This window comes from Phaethon aethereus (genome assembly GCF_964289735.1).
Source record: "Phaethon aethereus genome assembly, chromosome: 1".
In the NCBI taxonomy this organism is placed as follows: domain Eukaryota; kingdom Metazoa; phylum Chordata; class Aves; order Phaethontiformes; family Phaethontidae; genus Phaethon; species Phaethon aethereus.
Genome location: NC_138575.1, coordinates 11618741 through 11636645, shown reverse-complemented (window position 1 = coordinate 11636645; position 17905 = coordinate 11618741). Strand labels below are relative to the sequence as shown.

Sequence of the window (17905 nt, the reverse complement as noted above, 5' to 3'; positions counted from 1 at the left end):
CCCTAACAGAGCAGATAATGAGGAAAGCACTTTCCAAACAGAGAAAGTGAAGTGTATTCAGACAGCTAAGGAGGCCAAGAAAACTGCCGAGAGAGGAGTGAAGAGAAGAACATTCCAAAAATCTGTCCTTAGCAGACCATAAATCTTACCCAGCGGACAGTTCAAACACATCCCTTGCACCAGCTCTACTCTTCCCTGTTTATTTTCTTCCTGTCAGCATTAAAATAGAATAATAAAGTACCAGACAAACAAACAAGACAAACAAGAAAATAAGCAGGAAAACCCAGTAGAGAAGAAAAAGAATTGGAGTCGTTGTCTGTCAGCAGCGTTGAGGAGTCCCTTGGATCACACTGTGCTGAAGCCTGTGCAAACACCACTGCCTCGCCGTGTCCGATCCAAGACAGGAATTCACAAACTCTTCTTAAGTGCCTGAAATAACCATTCAGAGGAATACAGGAATGCCAAGACTATATTTAAATATTTAAAAGGGGAGCACATCCAAAACTTTTGGTTTATGCCCAAGTGAGGTGTCTTCCTGTAAGTTTTGGCTGCCTGAGCTCACATCAGCTTCGCACATTTCTTCCTGCATTTAGTTACAAACTGCTTTAAAGGTAAGGAGTATTTTATGCTCCTGAAGAATTTGTCAGGGAAATGGGAAGAAAAGTCTGGCCTCCCCAGTGGGGAGCAGGAAAGATAGGAAACTCTGCTGCCAGTTTTGAAAGGGAATGCACAATCCATACCCAAATAGGCAGGGAAATACCTCTTTGGAGGAAGCCGCACAGAGAGGGAGCCTGGGGCGGCAAGCAAGCACGCTGGAGGGAAACAAATGGATTTCAGTTGGAAACCAGCCTGGTCTCTGTCAAACATACCAATAAAACTGACATGTTCCTGCAGACTGAGTTGGTAAGATCTGCATGTCATGATGAGAAAAAGTACTGATAAGAAAATTTAGTAGCTTTAACACAAAGGCCAGTTAAAGAAAACTGAAAAGCCTTTTTTTTTTTTTTTCTTTTTACAAGCTTGTGTATAAACCAGGCAGGAAAGTAGGGCTAAATAAAAAACTTCAGTTGAAAGTTAAAGAAATTAATGTTCAGGGATTAGTGTTAGAGAGTTATATGAACTAAAAAGTGGTTAACACTAAGTGACATCGGGGGGATTAAAGAACACCATGCTTACAAATATAGCTCAGCCTCTCTGCTAAGATAAAGTGAGAAGTCATCCTGGAAAAAACATCCAGAACTTTAGAAGAGACTCCTAACCAAATTAACTAAGATAATAGCCCAGAAAGAGCTTCAGTATGGGACCAGGTTTCTACAGGAAAAATATTTGTTTTTAAGACAGCTTTAACATTAAGGCCAGCCTCTGGTGATACCTAACAAAATTAAAGTGGAATAAAAGGAAAAAAGGCATCCAGAAGGGTCTCTAAAAGCCAGTGCAACATTTCAGTTAGCAGTGCAGATGCAAATGATTAGTATTGATTCCCTAGAGGGTTTAAGCATCTTAAGAGCCAAGGCTGAGCTTTTTAGTTCCTAACTTTTGGGGCCTCCACATGCAGATTATAGATACACTGATGGGTTCAAACCAGTACACAGCCGGCTGAACACTAATCACGTCTACTTGCCTGCTTCCAGGACAACAAACACCAATTCCAGAGCTTCTACATCGCTTCAGGCAGACTAGATACACGTGTATACACACACAGGAACACGCACACACAAAGATGTAGGTAAACATGCTGTCACTGCAGAACTGACTGGATTGGTTTGGATCCAGATAGTCTGGAGTGTGGGCAAAGGAGCTGAGGCACATAAGAATTTTTCTTGGAATTCAGGTTTACACTACAGAAGTTTGCCATTATAAATGTGCAAATTAATGACACGAAAAATTCATACTCCTGGCTGTCACCACTAAGATTCCCCTTGTTATTCTTGGTTATTATGCAAAGTGAGATAAGTGGTCCTGGTAGGAAGACCTTTCTTCTCAGGTTGTCCTACTCCTATACTAAGGCATTTCAGTTAGCGCAGCTCTGAGGTACAGGGATAATCCCAGATTATAGACCTTTACCTGGAGTATCCATGTAGACCAAGAAGTTCTGACTTAGTCAGCTGGATACCATTGTGATGGCATCTATGTGCATTTGTGTGGATGTTTGTGTGTCCATGCGTAATTTGTGTGCTTTAGTGATCAGTCACATCAAGCCTCTCTCTATGTATGGACAATTTGGTATAGAGAGATGGCTGTGGAACACGTCCCCTGGGATAGCTGAGCCTTGCTGATGTGAGAGGTGTAGAAGTCATCTATCCCACTAGCATATTTCTTTCCCTGTGTTAATGTACCTTATGGCAAGCTAGGAACATCAGTATGGATAATTGAAGCCTGGTATCTGAGTATTTCAGGACTGCTATGAGTTTTCACCTCCTACAGGTGTTCTTAGAGACATCTTCTGAACATGTTCAACAGGAAAAAATTAATGTTATGTGGGGACTTTGCCAACAGAAACATAGACTTCAAAGAGCTATACAATCAGGCAATAATTGTGACTCAGTTGCCTTGTGATGATGCACAGCAATGAAAAACAGATTTTCAGGTGAATGCAAAGCTTCCACAACTTACACTGTTGTGAACAGCAAAATTTCTGCACTTTCATTTAATTAAAAAAAAAAAAAAGGAGAGAAGAAACTATGTGATGGCAGTTTTGTAACTGTGATGTGTGATGTGCAGTTGAAGTACTGTTAAACACAAGGCTGAACAGCAGATGGCATATTTATGTCCAAGACATGAGACCATTGTTGACATGGTTTGTAATAATAATGTTGATGTAAATGCATATTTACTCTGTCTGTGTATCATGCTGACATTAATCCTCAAGGAAAGAAAACCATCTGGAAAATTTTCAGTTACTATAATCTGAACTGAATTAAAAACTATAAACTTACATCTTAGTCAAGGTAAAATTTCTCTCAAGTGGAGAGAAGGACTATATCCTTGTTTGTGTTTTACACTAGCCTCTCCTAATCCAATGTGTGCCTCTAATTCTCTATTTACGGCCTTATTTTTGATAAATTGTTATGAATTGCACTCTCCTCTATATATTTTTTTCTCCCAGTAGACTATATCAAATAACCCGACTGAGAACAAGCTCGCTTAAACAGACACAACTTGAGATATCTCAAGCAAACTCCAACAACTCTTGTGGAGAGTTTTTCCCTAAGGAATTCCCTAAGGGATTCATTATTTTGTGTATAAAAACTACATTCATAGTACATAGTAAATGCATCCATCATGGGTTTTTTTTAATTATTAGTATTAGTATTTTAATGAAAAATATTTTAATAGTAAGCAAATCAACCAATCCTTATATTCAGTTAGAATCTGACTGAGCCAAGTTGACAGTCTGCAGAGGAACTTTGATGCCCTGGTTTGAAATAAAACATATGCTTTTCTTTCTAAGTACCAGTCTGGAACATGCCCTGAGTGCTTGACTAAGTCAGTATCTGCAACAGTCCCATGACAAGGTCCAAGGTGTTCAGAAGGAAGATTAGGACCTACCCATTAGTCGTAGGTGGTGTTTGGGCAGTGATTTCATTGCAAGTAGGATCAGGTCCTCAGACACAGAAGCACAACTTTCAGTACCTCCTCTGTGACTATATGGAGAAGTCATTGCATCTTCCCAAATGTTCTGAAGCAAAGTGAAACAGCTTTAAGAAAGCTAAGGCTATTAAACTATTCTATTGCATATTTTCACACCATATATCCTACATAAAGCTGAGACAACATGAAAAAAAATTATCCGCTCATTTTAGGACTTACTTCGGTATTAACCTTTTTATGGTTTGCCTTTTCATCCCAGCTGTTTTCTTTCTTATTTATTGCACGTGTTTTTTATTGGAACATAACTGTCCAGAAATCAGTGCTTTTGAAGGCAGAGTAGATACACAACTGAACTCCACTAAATGGCCTATTCTGTTTACATGAGGCTTGTTAGATAACAAAGAGCAGAAAGCAAGTACTGAGCATTGGTGTGGGTTTTCATCATTTATCATCTGCAGATTATAGTGTTCTTGCAACTACAAAAGATAAAGCCATAACAGAATGTAATATGAAAACAATATCCCTTTATAGATCTTTGTTTTGCAAATTGCTGTACAAGCAGTTAATTCTCATGGCTCCCAGGACATTGACAGGTCACCTGAACATCCTTAACACTTTGAATGTAAAATTATAGCAAGATATGGTTTTGACATATGGACTATTTCTAGATTTTTATAACTTTGGAAGCATTCCTACATGGTGGAAGTTACTGGCAAGTCTCCCATTGATTTCAGAAGTTCATGAAAAATCCACTGATTTTATGAATCAATTAGGAAATCCTTTTTTTGGACTACAAACAAAAAGAAAGTGATGTTTACCATGGACAATTCAGAATCATACTTCAAACACTCTGCACATAAGTTTATTTGAAGAATGATTCACTGTTCATATAGATGGAGCGGTTAGCAAATGTATGTTTAAATCATCAACATTTCAGCATAACCAGAAATGCTTAGAACATTGGAATTTCAGCTGGATAACGAAAAAGAAGTAATGAACTTACTGTCCCTATTTTAAACTTACCAAACAAGAATGCCATGATGCTACAGGAGCTCAACAGTACTCAGCAGGACAGAGGCACTAATCGAGCAGAGCTAGTAGGGGTGTTGCTTGTTTCCTTTTTTGCTAGCTATTGCTGTTGGCTGCTTTTTATATGAAGCAGCACCTATGTTTGTGCAAGTTACTGGTCTCCTTTGCATCATCTTATACACCACCAGCACTACTAAGCGACACAGTGAGGGGAGCTCTTTCCTGAAGCGCAAAGTATATTAAAAGAAATACTTAAAATTCCAAGCCTCTCATACTAAAATTGAAAGGAACTACAAACTTCTTGGAAAATACTCATGGTTATGTTAATCACACCATTTCCACTGCAAATATACCCACTCTGTAATATGCTTAGGCCAGTCTCAGTGTAGAATTCCAGCAGGAAGCTCTTGGAGAGACTCAGAAGGATCACAGTATGGATTTGGCTGTATCTTTCATTTTATGTGCAAATCTATTATCGGACACATGCAGACCTTCAAAGTACCAGTCCTCCTTACTCTGCACACTGAAATCCCTCACTGAAATTAGAATTGGGAGCAGCTCATTTCCCTAAGGCTCTGCCTAGCAATGAGGTTCCAAACCTTCTTCTTTAAATAAGAAATATAATGCTAATTAAGTTGTTGTTTTTTATAAAATACTTTATTAAGAATAATAAGAGTAAGCAAGGTTACAAAAATACCGACTTTATTAACTGATGAAGATACCGTTAATTACAGAAGGTTTGTAATACAAGTTATAACCACAGTGTTCCCTTTTCTTTAGGCATTCAGATAGTTGTATTGAGTGGGAGCATTATTTTTCTCACTTAAATATGAAAAAATACTCTTATCATACACTGAAGTCCACAGGTAGCTCCCTGAAGTTAGACTCCATGCAAGAAAACACCATACATAAATGCCCAAGACTATGTTTAAAAAGGAACACTGTAAAATTTTAGGGTGAAAAGCCATGTTAGTTCCTGCCAGCAGCCCCAACATTCATAAAACAATAATATACCAGTGCACGTGGGGGAGGAAGAAAATAATTGATAAGGAAACAAGCCTAAAGAACCAATCCAATAGGTTTTATACCATTTCAACAAGGGTCAACTGGTTTACAACCAGCCTTCCAGAAGGAGAGTGACAAAGTCTCGCCTCCTGTTGCAGTTGCTGTGGAGTTAAGAATCTGTGTACTTTTCGGTGTACAAGGGTGCATGTCGTTCAGTGCACGGCCATAGGGAAAAGCACTGAGCAACTTTTAGCTCCGCTTTTTTGACAAACACATTCACTGATTTCAAGGGACATTTTGCCTGAGTAGATTTTGACCCTCAGAGATATATTTGGACCCTCGTCTGAAAAGCTCTAACTCAAGTGAGTAGCTCTGTCAAGTACATTGGCATTACCTGCAGCAAGGATTTGCAGAATGCCTCAGAGAATATAATCTTAAACTAGAGAAGAAGATTTCAGCAGTAGCAGCAAAAATCTAGACCAGTACATTCTTAATGAGAGCTACAGTTTCTCTGAGGGTCATGAGGTTTATGAGAGAAAAAGAGATAGAGAAAAAAGCTTTTTAAGGGAAAAATGTTTTCATTAATGAAAGGAAGAAACATCAGCTGGTTCCAATGCCCAAAGAAAATCAGTAATTAAGTTAAACTAACTTCAGTAGGACAAAATCAGCTCTTAGGTTTTAATTCCAAAATTTTGTATCCAGTTATTACACTTTTCAGAGACCAAGGATTAGTTGCAGCAGGGATAATGAAGATGAAATTCAATGGAGTTTAAGAATGTCCTTAGATAAGAATTTAATTCTAATATGAACCGAATCACATCTACAAAGTAAAGTCCAGATCCCACTGAAGTTAGTAAGAGGCTTTCCAGCAATTTAGATGGGCACTAGATCAGGTTCCCTTGTTATTACAGAGAGAAAATTGTTAGAACAGTGAAAAAGTATCTATAGAGTGTCCTTTCTTAAGAGAATTCTGTAGTTATAACAGTTGCCTGGTCCGGTACCATTGGTACCAACAAGAAATATTCACAGGAATAAATGAAGTACAAATTCATTACCACATATCATTATTCTTCTCTTCCCTTGCTCTTCAGAGTCTCAGATGCCCTCCATACTGAGATAGAGAGAGCAAGAGCACCTGATAAGCAAGTGCATACAAACATGTTAAGTTCTGGAGCATCAACTCTACACAATTTATTTTACTGAGGTGCTGCCCAGAACAAACAGGTAAAAATCCTTACACGATGTCTAACAAAAAACAGTATTTTTATCATATATATATATGTGTATATATATATAAAAAAATCACAGTCTTCTGCACAGCAGAAGCTTATAACTAAAATATTTTAGGATTCGATTTTTTTAGATAGACATAACAAAAATGCCTGCAAATATAATACAGTGAGCACATAACAATTCTTAGAATACGAAGAGTGAACATGGAATTATATATTTTATCCACATTCTACTTGTGGCTGAAAACGAAACTCACTTGGAGTTTTTTAAAAGTCTCTCTTAAAAAGTTAATCCTTTCAATAAGATATAGTCAGTATATACTTAGCAAGAATACACTCTTCACATACATGGCAATAATTAACTGTAAATACAACAGGCCAAATCCTTCCCTTTTTCGGCCTGATAAGTAAGACAACCTAAAAGGAGCATAAAGCCTTCAGAGGCAGCCAGAATAGATCGAGACAGACTGTCTGCGTAGCGTCCACAACCTCAGATCCACTGTGCAGAGAAGTCGCATCTTGTCCAAAGAGACTATTTACATCAGGAGGAATTTCAGAAGCTCTGCTTGCTGAAAGACTTCTTCCTATGTGCCAGTAGAATCCGCTGGGTGCTTGACACAAATCTCAGCAAGCCAAGCCACTTAAGCATGGGCTGAAACTCATCCCAGTTCACCAGGACATGTAGGTATATTTGAGTCCCAATGAAGTCAAAGTGCACCGCTGAAGAAAATAATCTGGTGAGTCAACATGAGGGCTGCGTCCCAAGACAGCTCCCCTGAAGTGGTTACTTTCTACCAGGGCAGAATTCAACCCTGCGTCTTCTGAATGAAATGTCCTTCTATATGTCTACACCATGATGTCAGCTTAGTGGCTATGGACTTAGATATGATACACATACCATACAATTTGGTACTGGAAACATTTACAATTACATAGTCACAAGTGAAGTAACAGTACAGTTACTTATGCAATTACATGTACAGTAGTAAAACAAACAATTGGATATATGTTGTAGCAATTTTCAAGAAATTACAGGGTAATTGGTGCCACTTATAACAACGTATTTGTATAATACTTCCATCCATACAACTAAATGCCTAACGGGGAACAAGCATTTTTTGTAGATGATGATTATTTGTTCCCTTTCTCTGTCAACATAAAGGAAAATGGTGGTTCTACATACAGGAAGGAAACCCAAGCTACTAAACTGTTGGTGATGTTTTCCATATTACATACAAGGTCATATCAGTCTCTGCAATAATTTTGTTACCCTGAAAAGAATTATACAAATGATATAATTTTGTCCAAATCTAGGTAATGTTTTATTAAAGATCTTAAATCTCTGAAAGACTATTAATGTATAACTTACTTTTCCCAGTATTAAGTCTCTCAGCCAGGTGCCAGATTCAACTATTCTTTTTCCTGCTGTAAATACAGAGGTACTTTCATGAAATAATTCAAATCAACTGAACTTTTAACACTTGTCTGTTGAGAAAAATTTGGGCATATTTGATTAGAATTTCTTTCAATGACCAAAGTCTCACAGTAGCTAATCGGGATTAATTTTTCAAACTATATGAAATACTCTCTGTAGCATTGTCAATTTACAGTTTTTTCTGGGACTAATATTAAACAAATGCACAATAATTTGCTAACCAGTCCATTTCTATGTCTCTTCCCTCATGCAAAAGGGGTTTTGAGATATCTGTTAGGGGACCACATACACACTGAAGGAACCAAGTGCAGAACTAGAGTCTATAAGCACTTTGTAAAAGGAAGCTATATTGACTTCTATGAGAACTCTGCTTATGGCAGGCTTGTCAAAGGCCATCAGTAATGAAAAGACTAATTTCTAAAGAGATTATTTTTAATGAAATATTGACATTTTGACCTCTTATAAGGGGGAAGAGAAATATGATCATATATGCTGTCCTTGACAGATGCATATATCTCTCAGTAGGTCTTTTGTCATATATGAAGAGAAATATATGTCTCATAGAAAGAATAAAATGTGTAAAATAAAACTATAATTTGTTTCTCCTTCTAAGATAATCTGAAGAGCAGCATAAAAGAGGTCATATGATCTATTTCTACAAAACCATTTATCATCCAGTAATAATATCTTTGCAAAATTGTTTACCCATTCAAGTATCTTCAGGAGATATGTCACCATACTTGCATATACTGTAAGTCACTCCAACATTTTTAAAACAACACTGATAGACAAAAACAGCAAAAACACCCATAAATATTAAAAGAAGCTCAAGAAACTTGACTATCAAGTACTTAAAAAATTGTTGATCTTTACATTACACATTAATTACATGCTGTCCAAAATCTTTCTTGAATGGAAGTTGTTGAGTTTTTCAGGGTTTTCTGTAGGTCATCATAATCTTGTGTATCCACCGGGAGTAATATGAGACCCGAACAAAAATCCCAGGACGATTTCGAATGGCACATCCACGGCCAGGAACAATGACACCAACTACTATCTTCAGCCTGTTTTGTTCACAAACCAAGGGACCACCATAATCTCGCTAGGGAAAAATAAACATAAAAGATGTCACTTCTGAAAATGCTTCAAGACACAGCTCCTACCTGTCTCCTTCTGCCTGGTTTCTTTTGAGGATGACCTAGCTCAGTGAACATGCAATAGAGTTATTCTTGCCATAGGACAAAAACCAGATTCCAATAGCTTTTTCAAAATGAGAACTTATGTGAACCAATGTCAAGGCTGGCCTTTGATTGCTTCCCGTGCAAATTAAACCCTGTGATCCATCTTTACATATGATTCTAGTGACTTCAGACTACCAGATCTTAACCTCCTCTTTCAGCTACCTGCAAGCATAATATCTTTTTCTGTGCATATAAACCAGATGAGCAGAAAGTGAGTTGACTAATAAACAACTTTGTTATTATAACAGGCTTTGCATCAAAGACTATTGACAGAGCCAGGTTAATATCCTCCTGTCAATCAATCATTTTGCAAGGCCCCAGGATGAGAATTGATGTGTACTAATAGGTGGGGGTGGGGGAAGGGTAATCCCAAACATAATAAAAGGTAACATTTTGTAGACATAATTTTGAGACATAACTTCTTAAAATACTCTTTTTTCATTATTCTGAGCGAATGAGACAACTATGCACTAGCACATGCATTCAGTGAAAATTTGGAGTATGGCCAACTCAGATCAGGGTTTTATTTAGCACTAAAATACATCTACTTTAAATTAGATTGAAATGTTAATTCGGATACATTCACACAGATTTGAGACTTGAACATAGATACTGCAGTTTTTACCCAGGCAAACATATACCGAACCTAGCAAACCAGCTGCAAAGCTAGAGAGTAAATGTTCATATCCGATAGTGAAACATTTGTTTCAAAAAATAATATCTGACAATTAACATTGTATTCTCTCCGGATCACCAGAGAAACAACAATGCTTGACCTTTATTTGGTTTGGGTTTTTTTTCCTGACTGACTGCAGATTAGTTCCCACATGAACAATGAACTATGTCAGTACCATCAGAGCGGCTCATAAAACACTTTCAGGAGTGGAGTTTCACCTGCCAATCTGATTTTGTTTCTCTGCCTGTTCTCTGCTGAGGAAAGTAGCTTCAAAGGGGAACTCAGGGAGCAGGAAGCCATGCAGTGATTAAGACTGATTGCTAATATTAATTCAGTCCATTTCTTCTTGCAGGGGAAAACAAAGTGCAGGATCCCCAGCAGACTTCCAAGCAGATGTTTCGTTTATAAACCTTGACATGTCTAAGAGCTCATTTATGATTAAATATTTGATTTTGAAGAAAATACTTTGCAATAACAAAATGATCCTGTGGAATATTAATAATAAATGGAAGAGGCCTCAACCAGATGAAGACCTCATTTCCCCATAGTTTGGTAGTACCCTTGGGTAGGGAAAATTTCAATGCTTAGTTAACATCAGTATTAGGAAATCATCTCTTCCACTCCAGATATTAAATTCATAATAATACTCATGACTTCCCTCCTTCTAGACATCATCTCATCAGGCAGATTTTCCACACAAAAAAATATCTTCCTGTAATAAATTATTTACAACATTTCTCCTCAGGTGGCTTTTCTCCATCACCAAAACTAGTCCCAAGCCAAACAACTGTATCAAACTGTACTTTCACTGAAGTAGTTCTCCTGTCCTCACTGATATGTTGCTCAGGCTTGATTAGGGAGACGAAATGCTCCGGCCTTCTGACTAATACTGAACCTCTTTCTCCTTCCCTCATAACTTCATCAACTCTGCTGAGCAGTGACTTTTTTGTATTTTGCATGCGAGTCCTCATCTAAGTAAGCAGTTAAATTTGCTCAAACCTTTGTTTTCTACTCAATCAAAACATGCTGCTCTTGCTAGCACACAGCCCACTTTAGTCCTTAGTATACAGAACACAAATTTGCCTCAGTCTGGCAAAGTGTTTAATCATGTAAGTATATCTAATATTCATGTTAAACCTTTTCTGGTGTGGTGATACGGTGAAACTGAAGCAAAGAAACCTCTTCTGTCAGAAAACAGATTGCGAGAAACACAAATCATTTTCCAATGCAAAAGAGTAAAATATGTTTTTGTGTAGAATTTTAATGCAGCGAGAATAATTATAAAAAACTCTAATAAATTATTTCTGGGAAAGAAATAGCCAGGCTGATGTCTCCTAAGAATGTATTGGGAAATGTAATATTTATACCTCACAAGGCCCAGCACCGATGGTTTCAGCCGCAGCGCAGATTTCTGACTCATTCACAGTGATCTTCCCTTTGAGATATTGGTTGCATTTCTCATTTCCCAAAATAAACAGGTTTGCTACGCGGAGAAGGCCATCATAGTTAATTACTAGAATTGAAAAGAGAATGAAAACTTACTCATGTAACTTCAGCTATTGTACTTTCTCTCCAGTACTCACATTTTTGTCTATCCCCAGTTATCATGCATTTGTCTTTTGCTTTTCTTATATTTATAATTGAGATTTGCAAGAAATTTTTCGGTGTGCATGTATTTTCAATTCTCTGAGAATATCTGGAGAAGTTTTTTGTATGAGAAGAAACTGCTAGGTAGCTGGGTCACTCTAGAGTCCACCACCAGCTTGCCTTGTCACGTCACAGAAATCAGAAAAAAGGAGCCTGAGAATGTTGTCAATCCCATCAGTGGAGCAAGGATTTTTCTTCCTGCCTTAAACACAAGTTAATGTATAACAGTGCCTGTCTTGGCCTAGGGAAGGATGTGTGTCTTGAAAAATACTGTAGCAGAGCAGAGTTTTTCTCATTCTGTGCTGGCTCAGCTATACTGAATGACTTTGTGCCTGCAAGGGCAGAGCCACAGCTTTGTGCAATCTCCATTCATCAGTGTGAAGGTCAGGAAGCAGGAGCCCTGTGGAGCTTGCTCTTGTTCTACATGTCGAAAGACAAGTCTGTACAAGCTGTGAAGATAAATAAAGGGCCTAGACCTGCCCGTTCTCTGCACAGCCATCAAAAGAAAATGCCAAGCTTGCTCTTCACTGAATTGTTATCCTACTTTCTTGAATAAAAGAAAAAAAAAAAAAAGGATGTAACACTTCTTCCTTCCCTCACTAGGATGTTGTAAGGATTATATTAAGTAGTGCATAAAATGTAGCACAAAGTCCTTGGATGACAGATGTTATGTATTTACTGTATTACATAACCCCACAACACTGCAAATTCCTTATCAGTTCTCTCAAGCTAAGCTTTCCTGTGATGGTGCACCGTGCTCCAGCCCGACTCCCCTGTCCCCTAGGCAGCCATCCCCCCTAGAGGATGGCTAATATGGCCATGCTGGGAACATCAAAAGCAGTCATCTGGAGAGGGCTGGTACCGATTACTTGCCACCCACAAAGCCATGCAGAGTAATGGTTACAAGGAAGAGAGCCTCAGAATTAGTCTAAGTTTCTGCTTTGCTTCCAGGACAGCGTGAGCATGTTACTGCTGCTTGCTCAGGGTCTGTGGCAAAACGATGTTTGAGCGCAGTAATTATTGGAGTAATTATTGTCAACTGGCAGCTATTAACTTTATCATCAACACATAATTAGCCAGATATAGTATTTACCAGACTAAATAAATGTCTGTTCTCCCACATATTTGTATTTACTTCACACAAAAACTGTGTTTAATAAACATTAGTAAGGTTGCAAAGTCAAGTACTCAAAAGTTAGGAAATGCCAGACTTAGGACTGCTTGTGCATCCTTAGTTCACTGTCTTTGTGTATGTTAATTATGTCTTTGATCACATGATTGTTATTAATTTTTCCACAGGCAGCCTGCTTGGGGGTACAGAAAGAGACTGTTCAAGTAGATGAATCAGATTTTTGAAAAAGAGTTTTGAAAAACTCTGCAAAACAATTCTGACAGATTTTTTAAACATGTAGAACAATATTTTTCTCTAGTCATTCTTTGAAATGTTTGAATCATTTTGTCTGTCACTGAAACAAAACAAAACAAAAAAAAGATGGACTAATAGAAAATATTTCATATTAAATGATCATAGATAAAGTGCTCAGAGATTTACAAAATTAGAAAAAAATTGAAACTGCATTTTATAACAACAAGTGTTGGACAACCATGTCATCGGGCAATACCAGCAGCCTCATCTACAACGACAAGAGTAAGCTGACAATGCATTCAATTAATTTTAAAAAATGTTTTCTTACATCCAGTGTATCCCCATCCATAAACACTGCAACTGGTCTTCTCTGGAATGGTACATCCTGAAATGGGCAATCGGATTATTTCTACAAAATTTGTCAATATGGCAGGTCTGAAAATAGAAAAGAAATAATAGATATAATAGATTTTACTTAACTTTCTAAAATGTATCTTAAAAATGACATTAAATCAATTCTAGACTACAGCAATTAAAAACTGTGACAATTCTCCTTTCTCTTCCATCTTTGAAGAAGATGATGGATCCTTCTACATATTTTTTGTGCTACAGCTGTTAATTGTGAAAAGATTTCTTGAAATGTTGTCACCACTTTTATACTATTTAACTTGGGTTATCACCTTAAAAGTAAGTAATGATGGAATTTCATTTAAATATATAGTTTTGCTAATATGGAGAAAGTTTGAAAGCTCATATATACGTAAGGATCTCAGTTACAATCTGGTGCTTATTCTATAAATTAAAAAAATATACTAGTCAATATGAGTTGTTGTGTTTATTTGTTTTTTTAAACCAAAACCAAAACCAAATAAAAAACTCCCAACAAACCTAAATTTTGTTATCAGGAAAAAAAATGTAGGCACGATTTTTCAGAAGTAACATCTGCTTTCTGAATAAGGTAGATGAACCTGCATTTCTGCATATATCAAGTAAAATTTCTTACAACTGAAGTTTACCCTGTGGAGACATCATCTACAGTATCAGAGACAGTAGAGAACTGAATTTGCAAATCTTATTTAGGAAGAATCTCATTCATCAGTTGAAAATCCTGGAACTGGCAATAATAGCTACTAACCTGCTAAGTTTCAGTAAGACCAAATCTGACCCCATGGGGCCATATACCAACTGGGAGATATTCAGAACTTGTCTATGCTTCTCCTCTCCCTTTCCTTTGATATTATGGACTCCAAGCCAGGCTTTGTAGTCTTTCAAATCTTTGTACCTAAATGAGGCAAAATTGGTTAGGATTTTGCTGAGTGTATAATAAAATAACTAAAAAAAATCAGAAAATCTAACTTAATAGGATTATGCTAGAAGAGCTTAAGCAATACTCTTCACTAGAAATGAGTTTATGCTGCCAACTGCTATTCCAAAATCAACATGCTCAGATGGAAGTTTTTGGTCTGAAGCCACTACCTAATTTTATCTTTAACTGTTACTACAATGTAACTTTTGTTTCCTAATACTATCCAAACATTTAGGTCCTTGGACAGTTTGAACCTTTGAACTTTTTGAGATTTGCCCAAGTTTTCTATTTTATTCTGTCCAGTTAAGCAGAAGCATGAGATTATTTTCATAAAGAGGCAATTGTCTAACCATTATACTCAGAAAACATATTTATACTCCTATTTAAAATAGCCAGAGCTCTTTTAGATTAACAACAATAATAACAGAAAATATCAAGGTCCCACAGGACCTTTACATCAGAAATGCAGTGCTAATGCCAAACAGGAGGGAAAACTTCTGCATTTAAGTTGAAGAAATGTTGTGCTGATAAGTTCCTAAAAATAGATATATTTCAATGTTACAAAGCTACAGACTACTGTACCGAGAAGGGAAACACTGCCTTGCTGTTAGAACCCACTCCTCCTTTATCAAAGTACCTCCACAGATATGCTTATTCCTGGGGAGAAAAAAAAAAAAAAAAAAAGAAGAAAAAGAAGAAAAAAAAATTTTAAATAGAAGTAATAGTATTAGTTTTTACATAGTCAAAATCTTTTGAGAGTACTTTTGTTCCCCATGTATTTTTGCTGGTGAAAAGTGGCTACCTGACAGCCTGTGAAAACACGTGTCTGTCCCTTTGCTCTACAGTTTCAACACTCATAGTAGCATGACTTTGCAGAGATTTACTCTAATGTGTGTAAAATAGGAAAAGAAATTCAGTTATTCTGTTCATTTAGCAGTTTCAAAGTTGAATTTATAATGAGACCTAACTTAAAAAAAAAAAAAAAACAACAAAAAAACCCCCGAAACAACAAGCTAATTCTTTGTGATAGGAACTGTACTGAAACATTCAAGCAAGTCCCCAAACTGCCACCAGATGTAAACAACATTTGGTCATTATTCATGTAGGTATTTTTCAAAGCATTGACCTCAAGGTGGAGAGTTCTTGTTTGATTACCAGCCCTATGAGATTTCTGTCCCCACATACTTCAGTTGGAAACAATCTACAATGTATGGCATCCTACATATGATTATAGAAAACCTGCAACATAATATATCAAGTAAAGTTAAAGCAATTAAGCATGACAGTTCTTTCAAAAATAAAAATTACTGTGGAATGCAGATTAATTAGTTTCCTTCTCTGTGCCTCCAAAATCACATTTATTTTCTGCAGCTCTTTGGAAAGTGAATCAGAATTGTCAACAATTTGGAAAAAGCTTAAAATCTCACAATTTATAAATTCAAATCACACAAATGTTCAAAGCTTTGCAAAGAACTGCTGGAAGAAACCCAGAGCCTATATGGAGTTCAAAGACAGCAGAATAACACAGATGCTTGCCTCTCTTTTTTTCTTTTTTTCCATTGAGGAACAAAATACCTAGTCCAAAAGGCTGGTTTCTTTCTAAAATATACATTCTGCCCAGTTTTATAATAAAAATGTCACAATCAGGAGTATAAATGTGTTCTTGCATATTATGTTTGCATCACTAATTATCAAAAGGAATTTACAAGATTGCATCATCTGCTTTAGAGGATTGGCTGGTACACATAGGAAGGTTAAACTTCTTATTTAAACGTGGCACAAATCCAGAGCTGATTCCATGAAATAGATTAAATTCATCCAAACGCACTTAAATATACCTGATAACAGAATCTGGATTGGATATATAAGAAAATATGTCATTGATTAATTTAACATTTAGAGGTGGGCCTTAGTTGCCACATATGAATGCAAGTTCCTAAGTATCACTAAACCTTTACCATTCAGAGTTGGCAATTCCATTTTGAGGTGTACAGTTACTTTTTTCCAGAAAGTCCCGAAGTCATTAAGATTTTGTTTCAGACAACGTTCTATTTGCTTCCTTGGTAACAATACAAAAATAAAACTACATTTTTATGCCCACATGTAATGCTTAAAAATATATTTTGCTGCTGGAGTATTCCAGGAATCCCGTTTTCATAAAAGAATATGCAATCATTTAAGCATTCGTTTTGCTTAATGGAATTTTGTTGCATAGCACAAAATCCAGGTTCAACTACCTTAACATTAGCTATTTACATTTTAGGCACCCAGCTGTAATTCACTTTACCTGTCTAAAAGTTCCTCAAACATCAAGGCTGCTTTAAAAACAGTGGAAAGATAAACTTTTCGAGAGAGTGATTCAGCCCACCTATCTCGTTAATTAGTGTAGGAATAGAATTATATTCCTCTAGAAATGTCTTTCTGGACCATTCACTAGACTTCCAGAAAGGTTTAGTTCTAATTGGAGCTCATAAGATGCAAAGATTACCAAGGATGGGAAGGATCTCTAGAATTTCTCTAGCAATGAAACAATGCAGAAAATGTTTATCTTTTATCTTTTTATCTTTTCTTTTACCCCAATTTTTCATTTAAGACCTGTTTTACAACCTGGTTATAAAAGGGATGACAAATCATAAGCTGATAGAAGTGAGCTGTACTTCAGTCTGTACCAGCAGACAAAAAAAAAGACTTTTCTTTCTTTTTTTTTGTGATAGAAGATACAAGGCTGATGCACGAGATATGTCTCCTGTCATATATTAATGATTCACACTTCCAGCTGGTGAGTTATGAGCTAGAGTAATGATCACAGGAAACAGTAATTCTGTGTTCTGGCTTTTACACAGTAGCAAAGTAAGATCTGCCATAATGTAATACACATTTCCAACTGTACATGTTAGGGTCTTATTTTACAGAATGAAAAGGATTTCCTTACAGGTCCTACTTTTTTTAAGACAGACTACATTTCTATTGCATGCAATGATATGAACAGAAAGCGAAATTTGAGATGGGTATATATCCCGAATCTAACACTTCACAAGTAAATGTACTGCTGTTAAAATGAAAATATCGATGTGGAACTCAAATTTTTTTTGTAACAGTCTCTAAAATAAACGGTTTAATGTGGGTTGCTAAGCCAATGATATGAAAAGGTCTGCAGCAGCTAATTGAAAGAGCAGGACACTATGAATGCTTTACAAGCTCATGTGTGTAGGGTAGTACTAATGAAAATATAAACCTTTAACTGATGGAGTGAATATTATGGAATCATTTGATTTTCCATGAATGCTGATTTTCTGCTTTTACAGGATTTAATGACAATCTAGAAGCATTCTTATATTATCGTCAACTTTTTCTACAATTCCAAACCAAGTATCCTA

The 17905-nt window shown here is 36.6% G+C and overlaps 1 protein-coding gene across 1 annotated transcript in view; it reads right to left on the bottom strand.

The window, feature by feature from the left end:
- Positions 1–9223: 9223 nt before the first annotated feature.
- The window catches only part of HGF (hepatocyte growth factor), a gene marked incomplete at both ends in the record, with an annotated part of 58974 nt that continues 50292 nt past the window's right edge, over positions 9224–17905 (bottom strand). The window contains 5 exons of the mRNA XM_082010910.1: positions 9224–9394; positions 11577–11722; positions 13551–13657; positions 14358–14504; positions 15111–15185. Of these exons, the coding sequence (XP_081867036.1) occupies positions 9224–9394; positions 11577–11722; positions 13551–13657; positions 14358–14504; positions 15111–15185 (646 nt within the window). The remainder of the gene's footprint in view (positions 9395–11576; positions 11723–13550; positions 13658–14357; positions 14505–15110; positions 15186–17905) is intronic.